We start from the raw sequence: 24,955 nt of genomic DNA on the forward strand, positions 1-24,955 counted from the left end.
AAGAATGTTGGTGGTAGGGCAATCCATAATCAAACTGCAATGAGCACAGGATTTCTAGGACAATGGAAGTGAGTAATACAAGAGGTGGTGGAGTGGAGAAGGCAAATAGAATGGTGTATACTGGAACAAAATATCTTGTTATGGTAAGTTGAAAAGATACTAAAATCCCTAGCAGATAAATTATTTATCTGTTGTGTCTAGAGTTAGCCCTGAACTTTAATATTTTAAAATAGAAAACGGCAAAGTGGAATAGAACAGTTTTAATGAAAAACTAATATAAATGCTAGGTTTATGGGGAATTATTATTTTTTACTAGTTTATCTCATTTTAGTTATTAGTACATACCTGGATCTTTATAATGTAATGTCTTTCAAAGTAATAAAAATGAATCTCTGTAGAAGTGAAAAGTTTCATTAACTTTAAATAGAACTAATTCTTTATCATCTCCTCTATCTCTTCAGACATTACTCTAGAATTATAATGAAACTTCACCAGTTTATTTAGCTTAAAGACAGCTCCCTTGAAAATGATCTCACATCAAACCAGACAAGTCCAAAATTGTCTAAAAGTTCTGGTTGCCACTTCTCAGGTAATAACAGGAAATCTCAGCCTACCCCTATATTCCTTCCTAATTGGCAATATTCCCAATTATATTGCAAGTTCTATTAGGGTTTCTTCAAGACATCCTGCCTCATACTCTATGCGTGTCAGCTCATGATATATGATGCTCATGAGTACTAGATTAGGAATCGAAAGCCATGAGTTCCAATTCCAGTCAAAAATTGGGGGCATCAGGGCCGGCCTCGTGGCATAGTGGTTAATTTCATTGTTTGCATGCTCTGCTTCAGTGGCCTGGGGTTCATGGGTTCGGATCCTGGGCACGGACCTAGCACCACTGGTCAAGCCACGCTGTGGTGGCATCCCACTTAAAAAAACAGAGGAAGATTGGCACAGATGTTAGCTCAGCAACAATCTTCCTCAAGCAAAAAGAGGAGGATTGGTAACAGATGTTAGCTCAGGGCCAACCTTCCTTACAACTTTCCTTACAAAAATTGGGTGCATCATTGGTCTTTTTGGCACTTACAATATTGGTCTAAGGATGGAAAGAATATCACTTCCTTTGTCTGCCCCAGGTGGTATTGTTCTAAAGCATTTTGAAACAGTAAAAATAAAAATACCGCTAAGAGTAGGTACCAGCCACCAATTTTTCCATTTCAATCATATCTGGGCTTGAATAACTATATTGTGATGTACCTTTACTAATGGCCTAATAAGAACTGGCATAAGAAGCCTAGAGGTAACCTGTTCCATCGTAAAACTTCCAGCATAACCATCACCAATTAAATTAGGAGGGAACTGTGTTCAATGTGGAGGGAAGGGAGGGCAAAGAAGACACTGAATTAGGAAGACCTGAGTCCTATTTCAGGTTGCACCTATTCGTATTTTGCTATGGGAAAATGAGCAAATCGACAACTTCTCTGGAACTGTTATTTCCTTATTGGTGAAATGAAGAGCTTGACCTATTTGGTTTTCATGGGCCTTTTCAGTTATAAAGATGATTGGAGGGGCCAGCCCAGGGGCCAAATGGTTAAAGTTCCATGCACTCTGCTTCAGCAGCCTGGGTTCACGAGTTTGCATCCCGGGTACAGACCTACTCCACTCATCAGTCATGCTCTGGAGGCATCTCATATACAACATAGAGGAAGACTGGCACAGATGCTGGCTCAGGGTAACCTTTCTCAAGCCAAAAAAGAGGAAGGTTGGCAATGGATGATAGCTCGGTGCAAATCCTCCTCACCAGAAAAAAAAAAAAAAAAAAAGATTGGAGCCTATTCCATAAGTCTTTCTTCAACAATGTAATGGAAAGAAAAATCAACCTTTAGTCTATTCAAGATGAGCAGTGATTGGTATCAAATATTAGCTTTGGGAATGGGATAATATCTTAACATTCAAATACTACTATTATTTTAAGTTATGGCATTAGTGTGACCCTCAATTTAAGAAAAGGCAAAGTCCTCTTCACTCTGCTGTTGCTGTATGTGCAGTGGGGGAATGTATCCCCTCTTCAGCTTAACGGTAGCCAAGACCTAGGGCTGACAACACAGGGCTATTGAAAAGTTCCAATTTCCTTTGCCACTGACTTTATTGAACCTTGGAAGTGGCTAAACTGAATCTTATTTCTACAGTTACTGAGATTCCAACCGTGAGAGCCATGGTCAGAAGCCTTGCCCTGGGGGGACTGTGCCCTACCACTGAGGGAGAGAACCAGTGACAACCCCCAATCTTAAGGAATAGTGGCCACCTACTGTGACATAAAATGATTTACAGTAGTAGCCCCACCAAGATGGGAATCTCTTCGGAGTGGGCAGGGGTGGTGATGGGTTGCTGTATTTTATCAAATATACTATAAATTGAAAAGCACACTATTTTTTTATGTATTAAAGAAGAAAAACACATTCTTTTAACTAATCCATGATATATCACTGATTGTAGGCTGCACCTCGATTTGAGAAAAGTTAGAATGTGAATAAATGATTGGAGAATTGATGAAATATGGTAATATTTATTGGGTTTTGTCATCCACTTGCCTGAATACATTTATCAAAGTAGCTACTTTTTTTTACTATTCATAATTATTTATACTTTTTGGTAATTTATTTGTGACCCTAATTAACAGTTTACAGCATCATGTACAAAGACAGAAAACATTAATAAGAAAAATTGTCATTTTCTGTTAGATATTGTGTCATTTTACAACACCTCATCTTCATCCTAGAATGGGTGGTTTCTGACTTTTTTCTTCTTTCTTTTCCTTTTTAGAGGGAGAGGTTTAGTGTATTAGGCTGAGGAATGTAATTCCTTGGGTAACAGGTAAAGCCCTGTTCTCTGAATTCATAGCTAACCTCTTCCTAGCATGTTATGGGAGGCATATGACATCATTTTTCAGATGAAATAATAGATGCATTACACACTTACCAAGCAAACTTGCTGATCTAGGTTCCTACTCAAATCCCAATTTGAATGTGTAGGTTTTATTCTCATCAATTCCACTGACTGACTACAGCTCACTGCTGGATAATGTGAGCCATTTCTAACAATGACAGTACTGCCCATCAAGCAGTCAAGCATCCTAAAGCGGCAGCACGGTGGCTGATGGGGCCATAGGATCACTACTGCACATGCTAGGTTGGCATGTCACACTTTTTCATAGATTCAAAGGTACTGTTTAGACCCCAAAGACTTTGAACTATTGAGGGGAGCTCCAAGAAAGCCAGTTGTAGGTACTTGCAAGCAGAGAAAACTTACATTTCATTCCCCAAGTGGACATCCGCTTAAGCAGTGGACTGGCTGATGTGCTCCACCCCTGCCCCCTGTGCCCATATGAAGGGCAGGATGGATTTGAGGAAAAGCAAGGTAGAGAAGAGGGTCAGATATAAAGCAGACTCTTTCCAAGGATTAAAATGAGGGTGTAAGAGTTTCCTATAGGATAGGTAGATACTGTGGAAAGCCTGAGACATGTTGCTGCTACTCTGCCCCAGAGGGCTGTTTGCCAGGCAAAGGGCCCCAACAAGGAAGTGAGGTATGCATTCCAGGATAGGAGCCAGCTGGGAAGGGGTCAAAAGAGGCCAACACAGATTCAGAATTCCTATTTCTGGAACTGTGTTGTGGGGAGGCTTCTTCTAGGACCCCTTGAAGAACACTGTATACTTCCCACCCAACTTATAATTAGGCCCACCAAAGAATTAGTGACAGCCAAGAAGGAACTACAGCAATACCAGTTAAGTTAGAGATATCCATCTTCTTTCCCCTTCCTTTCCCCAGTCCTCAAAATGCCAGAGGAGAGAGAAATGGGAAGGGGAAAGGGTTAAAGAGCAGATTATGTCCCTCTTCCTCACTCCACGATCTTAAGATCAAGGTGTGGCAGGAGCTGGTGGAGTGGAGGAGGAAAAGGTGAGCATAAAGTGAATCCAACACCAAAGTTTTAAATGGAAGAGAGTGAATAGGAGTTTCTATGCCCGAAAGTGCACAGGAAGGTATGAGATCTGCCTGTCTCTAAAGAACAAGAGTTTAGACTGTCAAACTAGAGTGTCGACACAAGGCAGGGCCTTTTTATACACCTGACTCATCATTTATGTGACCTTAAACTCTGGTGCAATATTGCCATGAAACCCTTGGGTTTCTACCAGATCCATTTGAAGTACTCCTTCTGGGAAATTAATTGTAATGAGGAGCACTGATGAGTTCTGAAATTCTAATTGTGCCTTCAGTGTAATCATAGGTAAATGGCAACATATTTGGAGGTTAAACAGGGCATTACTAACTAGACATTGCTACCTACAATATCCAGAGTTTTTATATTAAATCTATGGAGCCGAGGATTCTACAAGTGACAAAAAAAAAAAAAAATGGACCTGTCAGTACCACCAGTACCCAGCCTCTGAGGGCAAGTCTGAAAAAGATTAACTGGCACCGGGAGAGGAAATCTGCTCAGGTAACTTCAGGTCAGTGTTAACAGACTGCTGGCATGGGCAGGAGAGACCTACACTTTAGCAAGTCCACTGCTTTGGTAATATACAGGCTGAAACCCTCCAAATTAAGTTACTACCATAACCTGAAAAGAATTAACTGAGACTACATAGGATTTATAATCTACAAAAGGGCCCAGGTGCCAGAGAATAAAGTTCACCACTAATTTAAAAAATAACATCAACAATATAATAAAAAGTTACTTTAAATGAGCATATAATGGACAAAGTGATGTCTGCCTGCAGAAGTCAGACCTTCCTCATCTTTCCAGTAGCTCACAATACCAGTTGCACAAAATAACATACTTTGGCCCTGTTTAACTTACTTGCAAGAGATCCCAAAAGAAGTAGCGAGGAAGCCTGTGGGAGCCCCAGGAAGCCAACCCCATGTGGCTGAAGGGAAGCCTCATATTTGGCTCTCCCAGGAGGGTCTGGAGTGGATCTAGGGAAGGTGTGGGAAGATTTAGATGGAAATGCATACAGTATGGCCAGGAACCGGCCAGTGATGCCCCATGTTCGCCCCTATATGTCTATGTCCAGACTTGACTCCCACCTCCCTTCCTTCCTGAATTCCCTCATCCTTCAAAGGGCAAAGTTCTGAATCGGTGGCTTGAGTGCCGTCAGTGGATTGTGAGAGGCTAAGTGAAATAGGAGTTTCCGAACAACGCCACACAATCCAAGTTTCTGCCTGCAAGTGTGATGAGTAATCTCCAGGGATCTAGTGACCAACTCTTAAATACCTCAGACACTGAGCACTTCATGTAATTGCCATCTCCACCCACAAGCATCTACTGGCTACCTCCTGCCGTGGACTCTGAATTCAGAGATTTCCAGTGTAGCTTTTATAACATATCCTAATATGAAGGGGCACTACACATCTCTTTCTTCAATTTCTCTTTCAACAATTTTCACACAAAACAAATTTAAATGGCAACAGTTTGGAATGAGAGGTATTATCTAAAAAGGAATCACTGGACTAAGATTTAAAATCCTTGGACGTTACTAACTCAGTTTCTAAAATGCAACCACGACTTGGGGGTGAGTGGAGCATGAACAGCACAGGGAACGGCATGAGGACTTGGGATGATGTATCCAGACAGGACAGTCGTCCATCCACACCCCCAGAAATACAACCCACTGCAAAGCTTTTTGAGTATTCCAACTAAGCAGTTTTAGTTAAACCATTTGCTTTACAAGCTAACAAAATGTTATCTGCTGAGCGCCTACATTAGAATCCCTGACTGGCCATTAAAGTAGGTTCCCTGGCCCCATGGAGACCTGTGGACTCTGAACTGTGCAGTTTTTTTTAACTTTTGATTCCCCCCTTCACCACCAAAAAGTGGTTTCCCCATTACCACTACAGCATCTTCTTTAGCTCTTTTAACAAGGCAAGGTCTTTCACGCCTTAATAATCTTTCACATGTCTAGAATGTTCTGCCAGCCACTTTCTGGTTCTTTCTTAAAATTCAAAGTTAGTTTGAATGTCACCTCCTCAAAGAGGCCTTTCCTGATTACTCGATATAATGAAGTAGCTTCTCTCTTGATATTCTCTCAATACTCTGTGTCACAAAATTTGTTACAAGTTTTAAGTACTGCATTTACTGGTTGCTTTTTGGTTTGTCTCCTTTATCTGATTATAAATTCCATGAGGACAAGAACTTTATCTTTTCTGTTCAATAATATAGCTCCAGTAGCTTTTTTATTTTTAAATGTGCCCTTTTACCCCTTTTGTTCTCTCCCCTCCTGCCTTCCCCTCTGGTAACCACCAAGCTGTTCTCCTTATCTATGTGTTTGTTTTTATCTTCCACATATGAGTGAAATCATATGGTATTTGGCTTTCTCTGTCAGACTTACTTCGTTTAGTGTAATGTTTAGCAAAACGTGCATTTTTAAAATAAATTTATTTTGGAATAATTTTAGATGTACAGCAAAGTTGCAAAGATAGTACAGAGTATTCCCCTGTACCCCTCACCCAGTATTCCCTAATATTAGCAATTTACATTAGGATGGTACATTTGTTATAATTAATGAACCAATATTGGTCCATTACTATTAACAATGGATTTGGATTCACTAGTTTTCCCACTAATGACCTTTTGTTCCAGAATCCAATCCACAATGCATTTAATCATCATATCTCTTTAGTCTCCTCTGGTCTGTGACAGTGTCTCAGTCTTTTCTTCTTTTTCATGATCTTGACAGTTTTGAGGAGTCAGGTATTTTGTAGAATGTCTCTCAATTTGGATATCTTTGGTAATTTTCTTATGATCCCGCTGGGGTTATGGGTTTTTGGGAAAAATACCACAGACGTGAAGTCCCTTCTTATCACATGATATACACGACCTATCACTGATGATGTTACCTTGATCAGTCAAGGTAGTGTTTGCCAGATTTCTCCACTGTAAAGTTAATTTCCCCCCACTTTCCACACTCCATTCTTTGGAAGCAGATCATTAAGTCCAAGCCACACTGGAGAGAGACAGAGAATTAAGCTCTGCCTCCTGGAGAGAGGAGTATTTACATACATAATTTGGAATTCTTGTGTAGTGTAGATTTGTCTCTTCTCACCTATTTATTTATTCTTTCATTGATTTCTATCATTATGGACTTGTGTATTTATTGTATGCCTTGGATTATAATCCAATACTACATTATTTATTCTGTTACTCAAATGGTTCCAGCTTTGGCCATTGAGAGCTCCTTCAGGTTGGCTTCTATGTCCCTTTAACATGCTCCTGTTCTTTGTTTTTTGGAGCACTTCCTTACTTACTGGTACTACAGTATGTTCCAGCTCATCTTGTATTCTCCCTGTCCCAGCCCTAGAACCAGCCGTTTCCCCAAATAGTCCTGATTTATTTTATTATGGAATGGTATTAGAAACCCAGATCTGAGTGCTGAGTGAGACTATGCAGTTTTGACAAGCAGCCAAGCTGATTTTTATGCACTCTAAAGTTTGAGGACCATCATTTTGTAAAGTCAAGCATAAATAAACTAGAAATAATTTGTGAAGAAAAGTTCTGAAATAGTTGTTTTAAAGAACTACTACTATTTTCTTCATATTAGTTCAAGATTAAAAGTTCCAAAACGCAAAGTACTCGGATGGGCCCATAGAGATCAAATAATGATTCCAATGATTCCTAAATAAAGTGGCTATAATTCAGCACCTAAAAACTAGAATAAAATATATTTATTGAAGGCCTTCTCTGTGCAAGGCACTAAGCTAAGTGCACAGCCCCAAACCTAATGCTGTAGGTATAATTTCTCCTTTTGAAAAGATAATGAAACTGAGGCCTAGAAAGGTGAAACGTCAGCACAAAGCAACACAGTCAGTAGGTGGCAGAGCTGAGATACCAAATCAGGTCCACATGATTCTCAAAGCAGAGGATTTGGGCATGGCATTCTGATAACTACTGCTCATGTGAGCTTTTGTGTGTATATCTGCTGTCTCTACCAGATCTCAAATGCCAAGAGGGAGGGTCAGCTTATTCATTGTTGCATGTCCTGTGTCTGGTATATAGTAGGCACTCAGCAGACAACATCTGAATAAATCTGACCAGATTTCTATATGGTGAAAATGAAGGCCAGGAAGTACAATACTTTTTTTTTTTTTTCCACTATATGTTATAATTAGACTTCTGTCCCAAATCAGGTAAAAAATTACAAAAAAAACCATTCTACTGAAATCATACTTCTAAATTTACACAGTTCAGATTTGGGGATGATGAAAGTATATATGAGTAAACATGTTCTAAGTGAGAAATTTTAGTAAACAAAAAGATAGTTAATAGTAGTCTAAGAGTAGAAGGCAAATCCCAAAAGCCAATTATTTTCTTCACTGCCAGGATTAACCAATCATGAACTTCAAAGATGAAACTGTGCTGGTCAATGCTTCTTAACACGGAACAAATCCTTCTTAACATACACCCAACACTCTTCTGAAATAGATCAAGGATCAGAATACCATTTCTATTATACTTATTAGACCAAAAGTCCTTGGTAAATGGTATGGTTTTATGTAAACAGTATGATCTTATTGTACATAGTATGGTTTTAATGGCATAAGCAAACTCAGATGATAGGCTTTAAACCATAAGGAAAGGAACCTAACACCAACATAATAAGAAAAAAACATTTTCAATGAAATCTACGTCTATCAGCCACTTGTGAAGTTTTAAATCACTTCTTCCTATGAATTAAATGTACCTTATAATATGCCAATCCATTTGTTCATTCTTTCATTCATTCATTCATCAAATATTTATTTAGTTCCTATTATGTGCCAGCACTGTTTTATATGCTAAGAACCATAGCTATGAACAAAACAGACAAGAAATGCTGCTGTCATCGACCTAACAGTTCTGGGGGAAGAGCAACAAAAACCAAACACAACAAATAGATGTCAGATGGTGATAAGTGCTGGGAAGAAAAATAATTCACAGAAGGGGCAAGAGATTACAATTCAAGGTAGGACACTTCCTCACTGAGAAAGTAAACTTGCCTTTGTGAGTGAGGGAGCTCAGACATACCCATCTGGAAGAGGCAAGAACAAGTGCCAAAGCCATGATGCAGGACACGTGTTGTGTGTGTGTGTATAAGGAGCCACAAGAAAGCCACAGTAAAGTGAATAAGGGGTGTAGCATCATAGGACATGTGGTACAGAAAAAACTGCAGCCACAGGGGAGTTGTGGAGTGCAGAGCGATGAGGACCGATAGTGTAGTGCCTTGTGGGTGATTCTGAGCACTTTGACATTTACTGAAGGAGATGGGAAATGTTACAGAGAATACACTTTAAAGGATCACTCTAGCCTGCTGTTTTGAGAATCAACTATGAGTAGGGGGTCAAGAAATCATACAGATGAGAGAGTGATGGTAGCTTGGATGTAAAATGCTAACAAGTAGAGAGGCTGAGAGGTGGCTAGATTCTGAATAAATTTTCATGTTAGAACCAACAGTATTGGCAGATGGGGTGTGGATATGAAAAAGAGAGAAGAGTCAGGGATGAGAACAAGCTTTGGGGCTTAGCAAAGAGATGGATGGACAGAGTTACCACCTACTGAGATCAGAATGGCTGTGGCGGGGCAGATATTTTAAGAAGGGACACAAATTTGTCTATGTTTACTTTGAGAACCATATTCAATTTCACATGGAGGTGTTGAGTAGACAGTCATACAGGTCTGCAGTTCAGGGTAGTCCTCCAGGATATACATTTGAGAGTCATTAGCATTTCAAGCCATGAGACTAGGAAAGCTCACCAGGGGAATGAGTATAGACAGAGCAGAGTAGAATTTCAAAAAATGAGGTGGTTGCTGGAGAAGGATGTGGGGAGAAGAGAGTTATTTTTTTCTAAAAGGTCTGTAGGCTAACGAGAATGATTCTATAGAGAAGAAACAGTGACGCTGGAGAGCACAGAGAATTGCTTGAGCAATTGCCAAAGGAGTTTCTTCTTCTGTTTGCCTCAAAGATTGCTGAAATGCAGCGTCCTGTCTCTGCAGACAGGAAGGGATTCACAGAAGCACTGAGATGCATCTGGGCAGGAGAGGTAAGCATTAAAAACACTGTTTACCTTGAAAGCGATAAAAGAGTTCAGTAAGGTAGTAAGATATACAGTTAACACACAAAAATCAACAGCCTACAAAACATGTATCTGACAATGAATTTGTGTCTAGAACATATGAAGAACTCTCAAAACTCAATAATAAAAGAAACAATCCAATTAGAAAATAAGCAAAAGACATGGAGGATGGTTTCACGGAAGGGACTATAGAAAATAAGCACATGACAAGATGTTCGACATCATTAGCCATTAAGGAAATGGAAATTAAAACCACAATGTGATATCACTACGCACCTATCAGAATGACCAAAGTAAAACACAGTAATACCACCAAGTACCGACGAGTATGCAGAGAAACTGGATCACTCAAATACTGCTGGTGGGAATGTAAAATGGTAATGTGTACAATGACAAATTAGTTTGTCACTGTCCTAAAGAACTACATATATACTTACCATACAACCCAATAATTGTACTCCTGGGGATTTACCCTAGAGAAATAAAAACTTATGTCCACACAAAAACCTGTACATAAATATTCACAGCAGCTTTATTTGTAACAGCCCCAAACTGGAAACAACCCAGATGTCCTTCCATGAGTGAATGGTTCAACAAACTGTGGTACACCCATATCATGGTATACTAACTCAGTAATAAAAAAAGAATGAACTAGTGATATGCACAACAACTTGGATCAATCTCAAGAGTATTATGCTGAGTGTAAAAAGCCAATATCAAAAGGTTCCATATTATATGATTCCACTTATATAACATTCTTGCAATGACAGAATTACAGAGGTGGGGAACAGATTATTGATTACCAGAGGTTAGGGATGGTGGTAGGGGAGAAGAGGGTGACTATTAACGGAGAATTTTGTGGTAATGAAAGAATTCTGAATCTTAATTGTAGAGGTGGTTACCAGAACCTACACAAGTGATAAAATGGCATAGAGCTATATAGACAGATTGTACTAATGTGAGCTTCCTGGTTTTGATATTGTACTACAATTATGAAGATGTAACCATCATGGGAAACTGGGTGAAGGCTACATGGGACCTCTCTGTGAACCTATAATTATCTCAAAATAAAAAGTTTTAAATAATCAAATGCATTCTTGAAAGTATATCTTTGACAATGGGATTTCTTAGAACTCAAATCAAAATAAATATATCATTCTTTAATTAAAAAAAATAGCCTAGTACATGAGCGTTCATAGCAGCTTTATCTGTAATAGCCCCAAACTGGAAACCCAAATATCCATATATATACAGTGACAGACCTCAGCAATAAAAATGAATGAACTATTGATATGTGCAGTATGGATGCATTTGAACATAATTATGCTGAGTGAAAGAAGCTAGACAAGAGAATGCATAATGTATGATTTCATTTATAGAAAATGCTAGAAAATATAAATTAATCTATAGTGACAGAAATCAGGTCAGTCATTGCCTGGGGATGGTAGAGGTTTGTGAAAAGAGGCAGGAAGGAGGAATTATATGGGGCAAGAAGGAACTTTTGGGAATGATAAATTTGTTTATTATCTTGATTGTGGTGACGGTTTCACAGGTATATACATATGTCAGAACTTACTAAACTGTATACTTTAAATATGTACAGTTAATCATACGTCAAGTATAACTCAATAAGGTTTGAAAAAATCAATAGCTTACACATACACAAATCATAACAGGTTAGAATATATCATGGAAAAGAACACCCCATTTACAATAGCAACAAAACAATACTTAGGAATCAACCTAAGAAATATACAAAACCTACATGATGAAAACTATAAAAGATTCCTGAAAGACAGAAATGTCGACTTCAACAAAGAGGAATCTCTTCTTGGAGAAGGTGATTTAATACCTTAAAGACATTAGTTCTCCCTAAGTTAATTTACAAATGGAAAGAAATCCAAAAAAAATACTCACAAGTTATTTTTTCTGGAGCTATACAAATTAATACTAAAATTTACATAGAGGAATGGGCATGCAAGAATAGCTCACAAAACACTGAAAAAGAAGAGCTTATAAGGGGGAACTAGCTCTAATTTATGCTAAAATATACTAGAAATCCTCTAATTAAAACCATGTGGTACTGGCATTTGAGCAGAATGATGGACCAATGGACCAGAATATACAATCCTGAAATCAACTAAGTGCATATTGAAATTAGGTATATGATAAGGGTCACTGGGGCAAAGAGGGGTTTTATAATAAATGATGTTTGGACAACTGGATAGCCATATGAAAAAAATCAGATCCATAATTCACACCATACTCAAGAATAAACTAAGTGAATCATAAATCTAAATGTAAAAACTCAAATATATTAGAAGAAACTGTGAATTCCTCTATTACCAAGGTACAGAGGGAGGTTTTCTACTGTGATTAAAAATCTGGATTCAATAAAATATGTTTATGGCCACAAGGGAAGTGAAAAAAATTTGCATAGAAAAAAACCCACGATTAAAGTCAAAATATAAATGACAACTGCAAGCAAATATTTGAAATATATATCACCAGTAAAAGCTAGTATCTCTAATATACTTTTTAAAAACTGAGAGAAAAAAGATCATAAATCTGATAGAAAAATGGATAAAAGACAAGACAAAGATAATTCACAGATAGATATAAAAATGGCCCATAAATACATGGCAAAATATACAACTTCACTCACAGGAGAAATGCAAATTGAAACACCACCAAGATACCGTGTCTCACTCAGCAGATTGACAAAAACGTCAAAACTTTCAAAATACACTCTGCTGGTAGGACTGTGAGGAAATAAGCACTCTCATATGTCTAGTGGAAATGCAAAATGGTACAACCATTACGGAAGGTACTCTGGCAATATCTAACAAAACTACATATGCACTAACCCTTTGACCAGCAATCCATTCTAAGAATTTACCCTGAAGATACACTTCCAATAATGCAAAAATACATATGCATGAAATTATTTACTGCAACATTATTTTTAATTGCAAATAATTCAAAATTCTTATTCAAAATTACTTAATACCCAAATAGAGTAAATTGCTTGAATGAACTGTGGCATATCCTTACAAAGAAGTACTATACCACTTTAAAAAAATAGGATAATCTCTGTGAATACATAGGGAGTGATTTCCTGGATGGATGGATAAATGAATGAATATAAAAGTCTTCTCCCTCCCCATTGTGGTATGGGTATTACAATTCTGAAACCCTTGTATGAGTGTTGTAGGACTGAGCAAATGGGTTAATATAGTGATGTTATTCGGAGCCAGGGTTCTTATTTTGGAAGAACATCTATAAAGAATATCTACATCTCATCTACAAATACAGAATGGGGAAAACGGGGAAAAACCCTGAGGGGTACTGGAATTGGAGATCAGCAGGATAAATTTGTACGTTTGTATGTGTGTGTATGTATGTATGTATGTATGTGTGTGTGTGTGTGTGTGTGTGTATACATTTATATGCATATATGTGTGTGATTTTTTTTTCCTAGCTCTGTTGCTAGAAGGCCCGGAAGAGGTGATTAACAGCAGTGAGGACCCTCTAGCTCCCAGATCTTGGTTTCTAAATATTATTCCTCACTAAAAGCAACCAGGGCTCCTCAGAGAAACAGCCAATGCCAAGGCTGGGGCAGGGAAAGTACAAGATTATCCTGGAACGTCTTGCTGGGACAAAAAGTTTAAAAATGCTCAAAAAATGATAAGGACATGTCAAAAGACAGAGAAGCCAGCTTGAAGAAACTTCCATTAGCCAAATTTGGGAGAACTGGATTATAACTCACTGAATAAAATAATCTGAGGCTAAACTGAAAAATAAATAGACAGACAGACAGATAAAGGGAAAGCTCCTGCCCATAGTGGAATTCCAACTAACAAATGTACATAGAATGATGCAGTTAGAAATTGACTATTTCTCAACTGTAATTTAATTGATTCAGTCAAGAATCATCAAAGCAGATGTTAAAACTAGTGGGTAGAAGTTTGGTGAAGAATGGAATAGTTACATAGTTTCAAAGTATCTTCCCACTAAAGTTCTTAGCTTTCCTTTCAAAGAGAGTGAAAAAGCAGGGTAAGTCATTAGCTTTATGAAAACCACAGACTGACTAAAATTTGCATTTTTTGAAAAAACACAATACAGTCATGTGTTACTTTACAAGGGGGATACATTCTGAGAAATGTGTCATTAGGCAATTCCATCGTTGTGTGAACATCACAGAGTGCACTTACACAAACCTAGATGGTACAGCCTAGTGTGCACCTAGGCTCTGTGGTACTAATCTTAGGGGACCACGGTCGTACATGCGGTCCATTGTTGACTGAAATGTCCTCGTGCGGCACATGATTGTATCAAAAACTAAGTTTTGTTTATGTTTTAAGTACATGAGCCAATTTTTATTAAAAACTGCATGCTCCAAAACACTATATTATAATCCTATTGTTATTAAAGATGATTATTAAAAATAAGCCAGGATGATATATACCAAAATTATAAAACTAGTGGTGCTAAAAATTCAAATATTTTATTCATTTCATGTTTTACTACATTTTCAACTTCTCTATAGTGAACATTAATTCATTTTATAAGAAGAAAAAATAAAGGTATAAAATAAAACCAACAAGGGCTAAGCAGATGCAGAAGAAAACAAGCTGGAAAGAAATTAAAAAGCCAACAGTGCTTTGTGATTGTATGATGGGATTATGGATGATGTATTTTTTTTCCATTTTTAATTGTGATTTAAGTAAGATTTTTTTAAAAAATGATGCTCACAGCTTATCAACTTATAAACTGATTTTGCTTTTGCTGTGAACCCTGGAATCTAGCAATGATGCTTCTCTGGTCATCTCTCCTTGAACTCCTTCCTCTTACCTCCAGGTCCTTCTCTATCTAACAAGAGATCAACCCCCCCCCCCTTTTTTTTTTTTTTTAGAACTTCTGCCTCTGCTGCTCCTGAGACATATCTGTCTTCTAGCACAACTGACATCACTTGTTTAATATCTACTGTTATTGTCACGGTTGGTGCACAGGAATGGATCTCCATATAATGGCTACCTCTGGTAATGCCATTGCCAACTGTAGAGCAGTTCTGTAGAATTTACACCACCGCCCTGTGCTTTCCCATCCCTGCTCTCCTTGAGTAGCATGCAGTCCAGAGTAAAGAGAGGTGAAGAGGAGTATTCTCAGAGTGGAGAGGGGAGTTTGAGTATGCCTTTTCTTTTGTACGAGAAGTAAAACATTTTAAAAGTGTCAGTATCTATATGCTTCCTCCACACCTTCTCTCTAATCAGGCAGAGTAAGGGGATGAAGTTATCTATAACTGTCCCCAAACAAGGCCTCGTGGGAAACAAATGCTCCCCCCTTTGCTAAGATGATAAATCTCAGCTTAGCAGAGCCCTATGGAAATAGAGTCCTTAAAAACAGACCAACATACAGGGAAGTGATCCCAGCTCTCCTGCCCACAGAGCATTCTTAGTTAGATGCTACTTTCAGAGTTCTTTATGAGGGTAATTTTTAATTGATAGCAATGCAGACAATTTTGGGGTGCAGATTTCACTCATACATCAAAAAGGCAGGCAAATCTGTGAAAATTTTTAAAAAACTGCCAATATACTTACAGTTTTTTCATTATTTTCAAAAGCTTCTCTTGCTTCTTCAAATGTGCAGACTTCTTCTTTGCATTCACGCTCAATGTTGCCCTGTCTTATTTCTTCAAAAAGGCCATTAGCTCTTGGGTAACGTTTTAATACTGAATTGGCTTTTTCTTCTGTGAGGAAAACTAAAAAGAGATATAATAATAAGCATAAAAGTGTAATAAAAAAACCGTGTGGAAAGTTAACATACAAGATGAAAACTGCTAGATGCTCTTTAGAAAACACAGCCAACATCCTAAACCTCTTTCTGAGAGTCAGCAATGAAGTAACATTTTAGCTCCAAACCACCACATCTGCCATCTTCCTCGTCATGTGAGTGTGTCCTTTCAGTAGCAGCTGCCCTGGGCAGGGACAGTGACATAATTAACCATGTTATATTCAGACTTTAGCACATTCCTGCCAACCATGGGTGTTTAAATACAGTACTAATGAGACCGCTATACTATACTCATCACTCTAAGTGGATATCCCAAGGCATGCTGCTGTTGGACAGCAGCAAGCAAATCAAAATCCAGTCTCTAGACTGTCAGTCGTTGTCCCCCGAACCAAAAATAAATAAATAATTCTCCAATTGACCTAATAATGTAAACCCAAAGAATGCTTAGTTGTATGAAAAAGAAGAGATGACCAAGAAATTAAGATAAATTTTGCCATAATTCATTCCAAGGAATACTACTAATAATTTTTTCTAAATGCACTTAAGTTAAACATATTGTGACAATTTAATATATTCAACCCCATTTTATTGTCCTTCAGAAAAAGAAAATACTTCTGTATGGCTTATAGAGGCATTTTATATAAACATTCAAACTGTATATTTATGATACCCAGTAAAATAAATAAGGCAATAGTTATATGCACACTTACGGGGAATTATTTTTATTTTTACATCAGATTAATTTTAAACTTTACTTCAATTACATTTTTCCAAAAAGTGTCATGTTTGTTTGGAGAGATGAATACAATGCTACCAGAATTTAATCTCTGCTAATGCAAGGAAATTAGAAAACTCCCTAATCTTATAGACTTCTGACATGGGAGAAGGCAACAGGACCTTCAAATGTTAAAAAAAGTTTACATTTTGCAAAGAACATTTTGAAGTAAATGAAAAACAGTCAGTGCTCTTTTAAAAATGGCAACAATAGCAATGAATTTAAGGCTTGCCTCATTATAGAAATGTGTTTTCACTGTACAGAAGATATGGATTTGTTACTTAGGATTCTTTAAAGTATCCAAATTGATAGCAGCTAGATGGCACCTACACTAGGTTGAAAATTATGGTAGGCCTTCTCTAAGTATTTCCCTTGTTCCGTACCTCATAAGGGTAACCATCTATAAAATGAATCAGAGAGTCATAGAATATCTTTAGAAGAAATCTTAAAAAGTAAAAATTGTGGTAAGTGCTATGAAGGAAACTAAAAGGATGCTGTTGAATTGGAGAATGACAGCGGAATTTTTTAGCATTGCTTCTCACAGTTTAGGAGCATCAGAATCCCCTAGAGGACTTAACAGCGCACAGAACGTGGAGCCCAGCTCCCAGAGTTTCTCATTCCATAGGTCTGGGGTGGGGCCAAGAAGTTGCTTTTCTAATAAGTTCCCAGGTAATGCTTGTGCTGCTGGTCCCACTACCGCAGTTTGAGAACCACTACCCAAATGTGAGTATCTTAGAAAACTAGTTCTGAGGAAGGTTTTTGTGGAATGCTGGTATTAACATACTTAAAAAGATCTTTCACTGCATGACTTTTTAGGGCCCTTAATATATGTTTAATATATATTTATAAATCTCCAGAAAAGGAACATGACACTTGCATTTGTCATATTTATTTGACTACAGAGCCCTTTTTCAAGGGACATTTCACTGAGTTAACTTCCTAGCCATTGGTCTTATTTACACCCTCTGAAATGACACATAAGTCTCCTCCATATAACAGGCCAACTAATATATGAAGACAGTAACTGATTTCCCTTGAGGTTTCTCTTTTCCAGGATAAACTTGTCTAGTTCCTTCATCTGTTGGTCATATAAAATAAATACGACTCTCTGCACCATCTTCTTCTCATAAAATACAGTGTTCTTCACTGAGTGCAATACTCTATGTATGGTCTGACAAGCGCAAAACTGATCAGGACTATCTGCCCCTTGTTTTTAAATATAATAGATATGCTAATTCGGTCTAAGATATCCCTGGCTTTTGGGACAGTTTTCTCGAAGATAAACCAAACAATAAACAAAATGTATCTTAAGCTTTTAAGAGAAAAAACTGAAATTCTAAGATAAAATAATTTTGTTATATGCTATCTACATGGAAAAGGAGGATCAAGGAAAGCAGCTAACTGTTGTAACCAGAAAGCCATCTAATTCAGAAGGTTAAGCAACTATAAGGTAATGTAGCAGGACATGGTTCTAATCCCAGCCTAGTCAAATTACTAAGAGCATGCTACAAACACTTTCTGTGTATTTTTTGTACTGGGAGGCAAGGTAATATAATACTGAAAACACTAAATGGAATAAGCTGGCAAGTAGATTTTATCTCACTTGCCAAATCTGGTCAATTAGAAGATACCACCTAGAATAAGAATCTGACTGGGAAAGATATTGTTATAGACTAGTTATGTCTGCCATATAATAGGAAACAGGAAGTTGTGGCAGCGTATTTTCCAGTCCTCATGAAAGTAATCTGGAAACCTAATGGATGATACCATAATTAGGATTTTTTTCAGTGTAGAAACAAAACAAAGGGGAAGGTGGCAGCTTGAACCTACAGGATAAGATCTGACGGTGTTGTGGGTGCCGATTCCGACTCCTAGTGACCCTGTGTACAGCAGAGCAGAATGCTGCCCGTTTTTGCGCCATCCTCTGACCTTCTGGTGCTGTATCAGACAATGCTCTGCTGCTATTCATGGGGTCAGACTATCTCTTCCTAAAATACTGGGCAATTTCCATGATTCAAGGGCCTGTGTTTGGACTTCTAAAACTAAAGAAGTGATGTTTGAAACTAAAGTAGATCACTTCCCACTGCCTCCTTATCAAATTGTGTGAGTCAGCCCACAGCTGTCTGGAGTCATGTGTATGCCTTCATCAGAGATAACATGATGTGACAACTACACAGAATGTAAATTTACTTTAAGAACTATGTTGTTAGTCAAACTGAGGTGTTGGATAAAATGTGTGCTTTTCTCATTAAAGGAAATAAAAAAACCCCAAAAACCCTAAACTGTTTTCTTTAGATTCAGATGGGAAACACCTTTACAAAAGAAAATATTTAAAATCTAAGACTGATACATACACATACACCCACAAGAAAGTATATTTATTCAAAAAGGGTAATTACTTTTTCATAATTTCAAAATAAAGAGCTCTCACCCATGCTTTCTCTTCAAAAAGAATAAAATAAGATGGCTTCTCAAGTAACTCCCTAAATTATGGCCTTAAACCAAAATATGTAGTTGTGTAATATATTTTTTAATGCATTGCAGGATACTAAAACTGATATTTTAATGCCAAAAATCCTCAGCCAAGTAAAATCACATGCATACATTTGGCAAAAAACAGCAGATCATAGGGCCTGAAAATTAACAGCCCACTTGAAAAAATCTCTACTCCAATTATCTAATCAGTTCTTTCATCTTGGGCCTGATTTCACTGAAGGAGCCACTATTTAAAGTTGCAAATGTTTACATTTTCTTTTAAGTAAATAAAATTCTTTTTCTTAGGAGTATTTACTGAACACAAAGTAGTACAATGAGATCATGACAAGCCAAAGATGAGTAGCAGATGGCCTCTGCCCTCAAGGCTCCTCAGTGCAAGACATAATAAAGCTAAAAGAGATACACAAAGAGCTCTAAGGCAAGGCAACATGGTGGATGCTTTTTGAGGTCAAAGGCAGGCATATTTCTACTAGGTAGGTGTGTTTGGTGGTGAGGGAGGGAACTGTAGAAAGATCCTAAAAAGTGTATTTGAGCTGGCCTTTTAAGCATTGGCAGGATTGGGACATGGAAAGAAGGTGAGGAAAGACATCCTATGAAAACAAAACAGTGAGTGAGGGCTTGGAATTGAATAAAGCGAGGGGTATAAATGAGGAACAGTGAGCCAGTCAGTAGGGTCAAAGTACAAGATTCAAAATAGGAAGAGTGGGAAATGAAAGTGGAAACAGGCCAAGAGCCATGCCATTGAGGCACTTAATGTTAGGCTAAGATAGTTAAACTACTTGATAGCATTTAAGATTTTAGACCAATACTTCAGGGAGAATAATGTAGAAACCATATATATAAAACAGATTTGGAGGTAGGATGAGGAGAAAATGGAGGGAAAAAGGTCAGGTAAAAGGCTGCTTACAATAGACCAGGTTAAGAAATAATGAGATCATGCATTAGAATGGTGGCAGCAGGGGTGGAAAGAAAGGGACAGAAGTCAAAGATATGGATATTGGGTGATTTCTTTGGCCACTACACCCACCATGTATCTTACTTCTCAGTCAAACCAAATCTTACCATTCTCCAAACAGGCTCTTTATTGCCTCCATAATTTTGTACCTGATATTTCTTCTGCCTAGTGAATTTCTACTCCATTCAGATGTATCATCCTCTAAAAACGTTTCCCAGATTCTACCCCCCACTTCAACAGAGCCGCTATAGACTCTCAGTATTTATGTATACTTCAATTTTAGCAATTAATTAAACTGAATTATAATCTGGGTCCTCCTCAAGACTATAAGCTTCTTGAGGGCAGAGCCCATGTATTATTAATATTTTGATCCAACCACTGTCTTTCGTAACACCTAGTAAAGAACTTGGTACAGAACAGGATTCAGTAAGTGTGGAATAAATGAAAAGGCAGAATGAGAGAAACTTGAAGACTAGAAGCTGGGAAGCCATGAATCGTACCTCTAATTATGAAACTGCACCGCAAACTTAATATTTGATTGTGAAATACTGAATACATTGACAACAAAGTTTCTAGTGAGACAGCACTTGAATATCCTTTTTTTTAGCAAGAGAACCTACCTTTTGAAATCTGTAGAATATTTCTATTTGTGCTCCTCTTGGAGCGGACAGTTTTTGTTCTGTAAGAACCATATGATTTCCCCTGATAGTTATGTAGAGGTAGAGTAGCTGGATGCCTAGTGTTTTGGGAAGAGGACATAGCCAGATGCTTTTTGGCTTAGCAAGAAACCTAGCACCATGGTTCCTAAAGTGTGCACCAAGGCCCCCCAGGTTGCTGCAGCAAATTCATTTTAGATTTTTGAAGGAAATGCATTCATACTCAATATCTGTTGGACATCACACAAACTACTAGCTTAAGGTAGTTCACAGTTTCACCATTAGATAGTTCCACATGCATTTCCTTTGTGAAGATGGATTTTTGACTGTGATTAAAAAAAAACAAGTGCTATGTGAAAAATCAATGCAGAACAGGAAATGGAGGTGACAGTATCCAATTTTATTCCAAGGTTTAGAAGCTGTGTGGTGCTCAACAGGCACACACATCCCGTTAGGAAGTAATTCCATGGCTATCTAAGACTGAAATAAAAATATTAATTTCTATCAATTTATGTATAGTATTTTTTTCAAATGGCTACTAAGTTGTCAGGATGTAAATACTTATTAAGTTGTTTAGACCTTATTACTTAATAAATGGAACTATCAGGTATTTCTTTTAGGCTGTGGCTGCTACAAAAAAATCACTGTGACAACTCAGGGCACCATAAATTCGGAAAGTTTGGGAACCTCTGACCTAGGGGTTCTGAAGACAGATGGAGTCTTGCCACTGCTCTCTCAAATCTAGCACACCAAGCTTGAATGGGCTGGGAAGCTCCTTCTCTGAGGAAGGAGACCAAGATCCCTTTTGCAAGTTCAGTTACTGAAACCCATCAGATGGGTTATTGCCGCCCTGATAAAAGTTACAGCTAGCAGAGAAAGAATACGGTGTAGCCCCCTACACTATCCAGTCATATCATTCATTTGTAGGTTTTCCTAAGCTAGTCTTTCCTCAATTAGCCACTCGGGTTCTATGAGCTTGCCTGGGGAAAAGGCTAGGGATGTGAAAACTGAAACAACAGGGTCACTAAATAGCTGAAACATTGAGAAATCAGGCCTGCTGTTTAATGGACTGAGCACAGGTGAGTGAAATGCTAGGTAGAAAGGGGGCCCTTTTCTTTTCCCAGCATTGCTGGAAATTACTACCAGCCCAGCTGAGGCAATCTATGCCTCAGTTACTCTAGTGATCCCTTCAGTGTCCTTGGAACTGTTCTGGGTATGTGAAAGCCTGGTTTGGGTGCCCTCGTTTTGACGTATACCAGCAATAGTACTAATGGTAGCAAGAACATGAAGAGTAACAGAGAATAGGGACTTTCTACAAATGAACGTACCATTCTATTATCTTTTCTTCAATGCAAGGCTCATGGCCTACTCCTCTAGACCTAATATGCAACCCTAGAGTTCCTGAATTTCTCATAGAAACAGGGTTGGTCAGGGAAGGAAGAAGGACATTCTTGTATTACCAAGGTCTGTGGTTGTTTAATTTGAATAACAAAAGTGATCTCATTGGTATCCCAAGCTTGTTAAGTAATGCACATCGGTTATACACTTAGAAAGTAGCAAAAAGACTTGTTAGTGCAAACAGCTATGTGAGGAAAGCAAAAACCCTAAGCTTCCCTTCTTCATCTGTAAAATCGGAATAACAGCTCCAATCTCATGGTTATAAACAAGGTAATGTACATGAAGCACTTTGCTCAGAACTTGGCAAAGAATGGATGTTCAATAAACAGTAGTATGACTAGTTGTCACTGTCATGGTGGCAGTTACTCCATGAAAGGAAAAACAAGAGATTTACCAAGCCAATAATAAAAATACACTTAGAAAATACAGAATAAATGAGTAAGGACAGGGTTAACTTGCAGTGAGTCTATATGCTTAACTCCAGGGATGCCTGGGAGTTTGGTCTCCTTGGTCAAGTTTGGGATGAAACGTACTAGCTTTATAAAGTGCTGTTTAAAAGTCTGAAACTCCCTTGGAGGCACTCTGTACTAGCTTGTCGACATTGTTGAAAACGTATAGATTGATGGTTTGAATCTGATTTAATTGATTATGAAGCCTACTTTCAGCTATGTGACCAGTGTGGTCAAAGATTCTCAGTAAACTTGTGCCTTGGCTCTCCTGACACCAAGGTTATCTTGCACATATCTTGGTGGTTCACAATTAGAAGACAAAGCACGACCTGTATAACTAAAAATGGCCTTAGGAGCCATCTTTCTCCTGCTGCACTGTACCTTTGGCCATTATTAAAGCCTTATCAGAATCTCATAGGTCCTTTCAATTATGTAACATCATGCAGTGGCTACAATATACTTTGATGATTCATAAATATTTTGGGGATATCACGAGATTTGAAAATTTCAGAAATTCATCAGAATGTAAATTAAGGTCTATTTCTGGTCCTTATTTATAAGGACCTGATATTTGTAACAAACTCATGGTATGCATCCTTTACCATAACTTATATGCTTACTTTTATTAACTTCAATCTTGGTATGTTGATAGCCTATCATCATTAGAATTTTAACAACAGACCACAAATAAGCTCTTAAGAAGGATTAAGAAATGACAATTACACCCATGACAGATATGTTTAGAGAATCATGAGTAGCTACAACAAAAAACAATAAAGAAATTATGTTCTATTGATTTCTAGGTTATTTGATAGTTCAGGTAGCTAGTGAATATTTTACATAATCATTGTGGATATTAATGATAGTAATACATCATTTATGCAGAAGTCACTCAAATAAACCCAGTCTCATGAACTTAGAAACACGAGATGACTAAGGACATGCATTACAACTTATCTTATACTTTACCTACAGGGAGCCCCAACTCCCTTAGATTAATCAATCAATTTATTCAACCCTCATCCATGAGCCTGGCTATGGGAATTGAAAGCCTCACCACACATTAAAGCTGAAAAGTAGAAGGGGCAGAGGTGGGCTGAACTAGATCAACACACTGACAGCAACAAGAAGTGAAAGCTGATTAATCTGAAGACAAGGGAAAAGAGACAGAGGGCTCTTTGAGGGTTATTTTAGAGTAGGCTCTAACCCCCCTCACACTAACAGCTTCCACAGCTGTAGGCATCAATGATTATGTTTATAATGGTGAATCTGAGTCATCAAGAAAGGACCATGTGATGTTTAGGATATTGTTTAGGAATGCAGTAAATTATATTATCTATTTTAGAACTATTTCCATAAAAACAGTTTTCAAAAAGTTTTCTTTTAACACTTAGTAAGAAGGTAAGCATCAACAATCTGGAAAATGTATGTATTCATCAGAAAGTTTGTTCCTAGACAATGGTGTGTAAATGCTGGTGAACCACAGACTGAATCTATAATGAATCCACAGGCTAACCATGAAGCTATAAATCTCTAATACCTTATTTAGTTGTGAATTTCTCACAAAAGATTGCAGAACATGCTAAGCTATCCAATTATTTGAACCTTCTGTTTGTCACATGAAAACTGCCTTTTGAGACTATCTTGTCGAAGTCTAAAAAAGCCAGTATCTGTTCACCACTTTCACCAACTCTATATTCAGATATATGAAACTGCAGGAAAAGAGAAAAGTGAGGTATGGTGAAAATGTCCTGAATTTGTAGTCAGGATATGAAGGTTTCTATTTCAGCTCTGGCACTAAACTTGCTGCATGATTCTGCATTTGTTGCTTAATTTATCTAGGCCTGTCTCCAAATTTGTGAAGCTAAGTTGTTATACATGATTTCTTAGGTCCTTTCAGTTGTAACTGTGAAGCATTTTATAATTGAAAAGTTTTGCCAAGTGGCAGTAATGTATCATATCCAAATCTTTTTGAGATAGGAATATATCATTTTCCAGGCAAGCAACCATCATGCCCCAAACCAACAACAACAAAAATAAACAAGAAGAGAAAAATCAACAAGGCAACCTCCCCACCCAACTCTGTTCTCAGATTTATATAAAAAAAGAAATCTTAGGAAGTGTCATTCATACTCATAATTCCTTGTTTTCTTGCTTCTAAGCCATTTTGATACTATTATTTACTCATTTGTACATGCATACAATGCCTTCAAGGCTTTTTCTACCGAAACAGGTATTAAACAGGTATTTCTAATCACAGACTGATGGAAATAACTTTCCCTAGAAAAACAAAGTCTCATATTAAAAGAAAATTATGCAAACTAAAAAGATGCTA

General features: G+C 37.6%; 1 protein-coding gene across 1 annotated transcript in view; it reads right to left on the reverse strand.

The window, feature by feature from the left end:
- PRRG1 (proline rich and Gla domain 1) overlaps nucleotides 1-24,955 on the reverse strand; it is a 121,039-nt gene that overhangs the window by 25,896 nt on the left and 70,188 nt on the right. The window contains exon 3 of the mRNA XM_046673982.1: nucleotides 15,699-15,859. Coding sequence (XP_046529938.1) covers nucleotides 15,699-15,859 — 161 coding nt within the window. The remainder of the gene's footprint in view (nucleotides 1-15,698; nucleotides 15,860-24,955) is intronic.

The sequence above is a fragment of the Equus quagga genome, chromosome 10 (genome assembly GCF_021613505.1).
Source record: "Equus quagga isolate Etosha38 chromosome 10, UCLA_HA_Equagga_1.0, whole genome shotgun sequence".
NCBI classification, from domain to species: domain Eukaryota; kingdom Metazoa; phylum Chordata; class Mammalia; order Perissodactyla; family Equidae; genus Equus; species Equus quagga.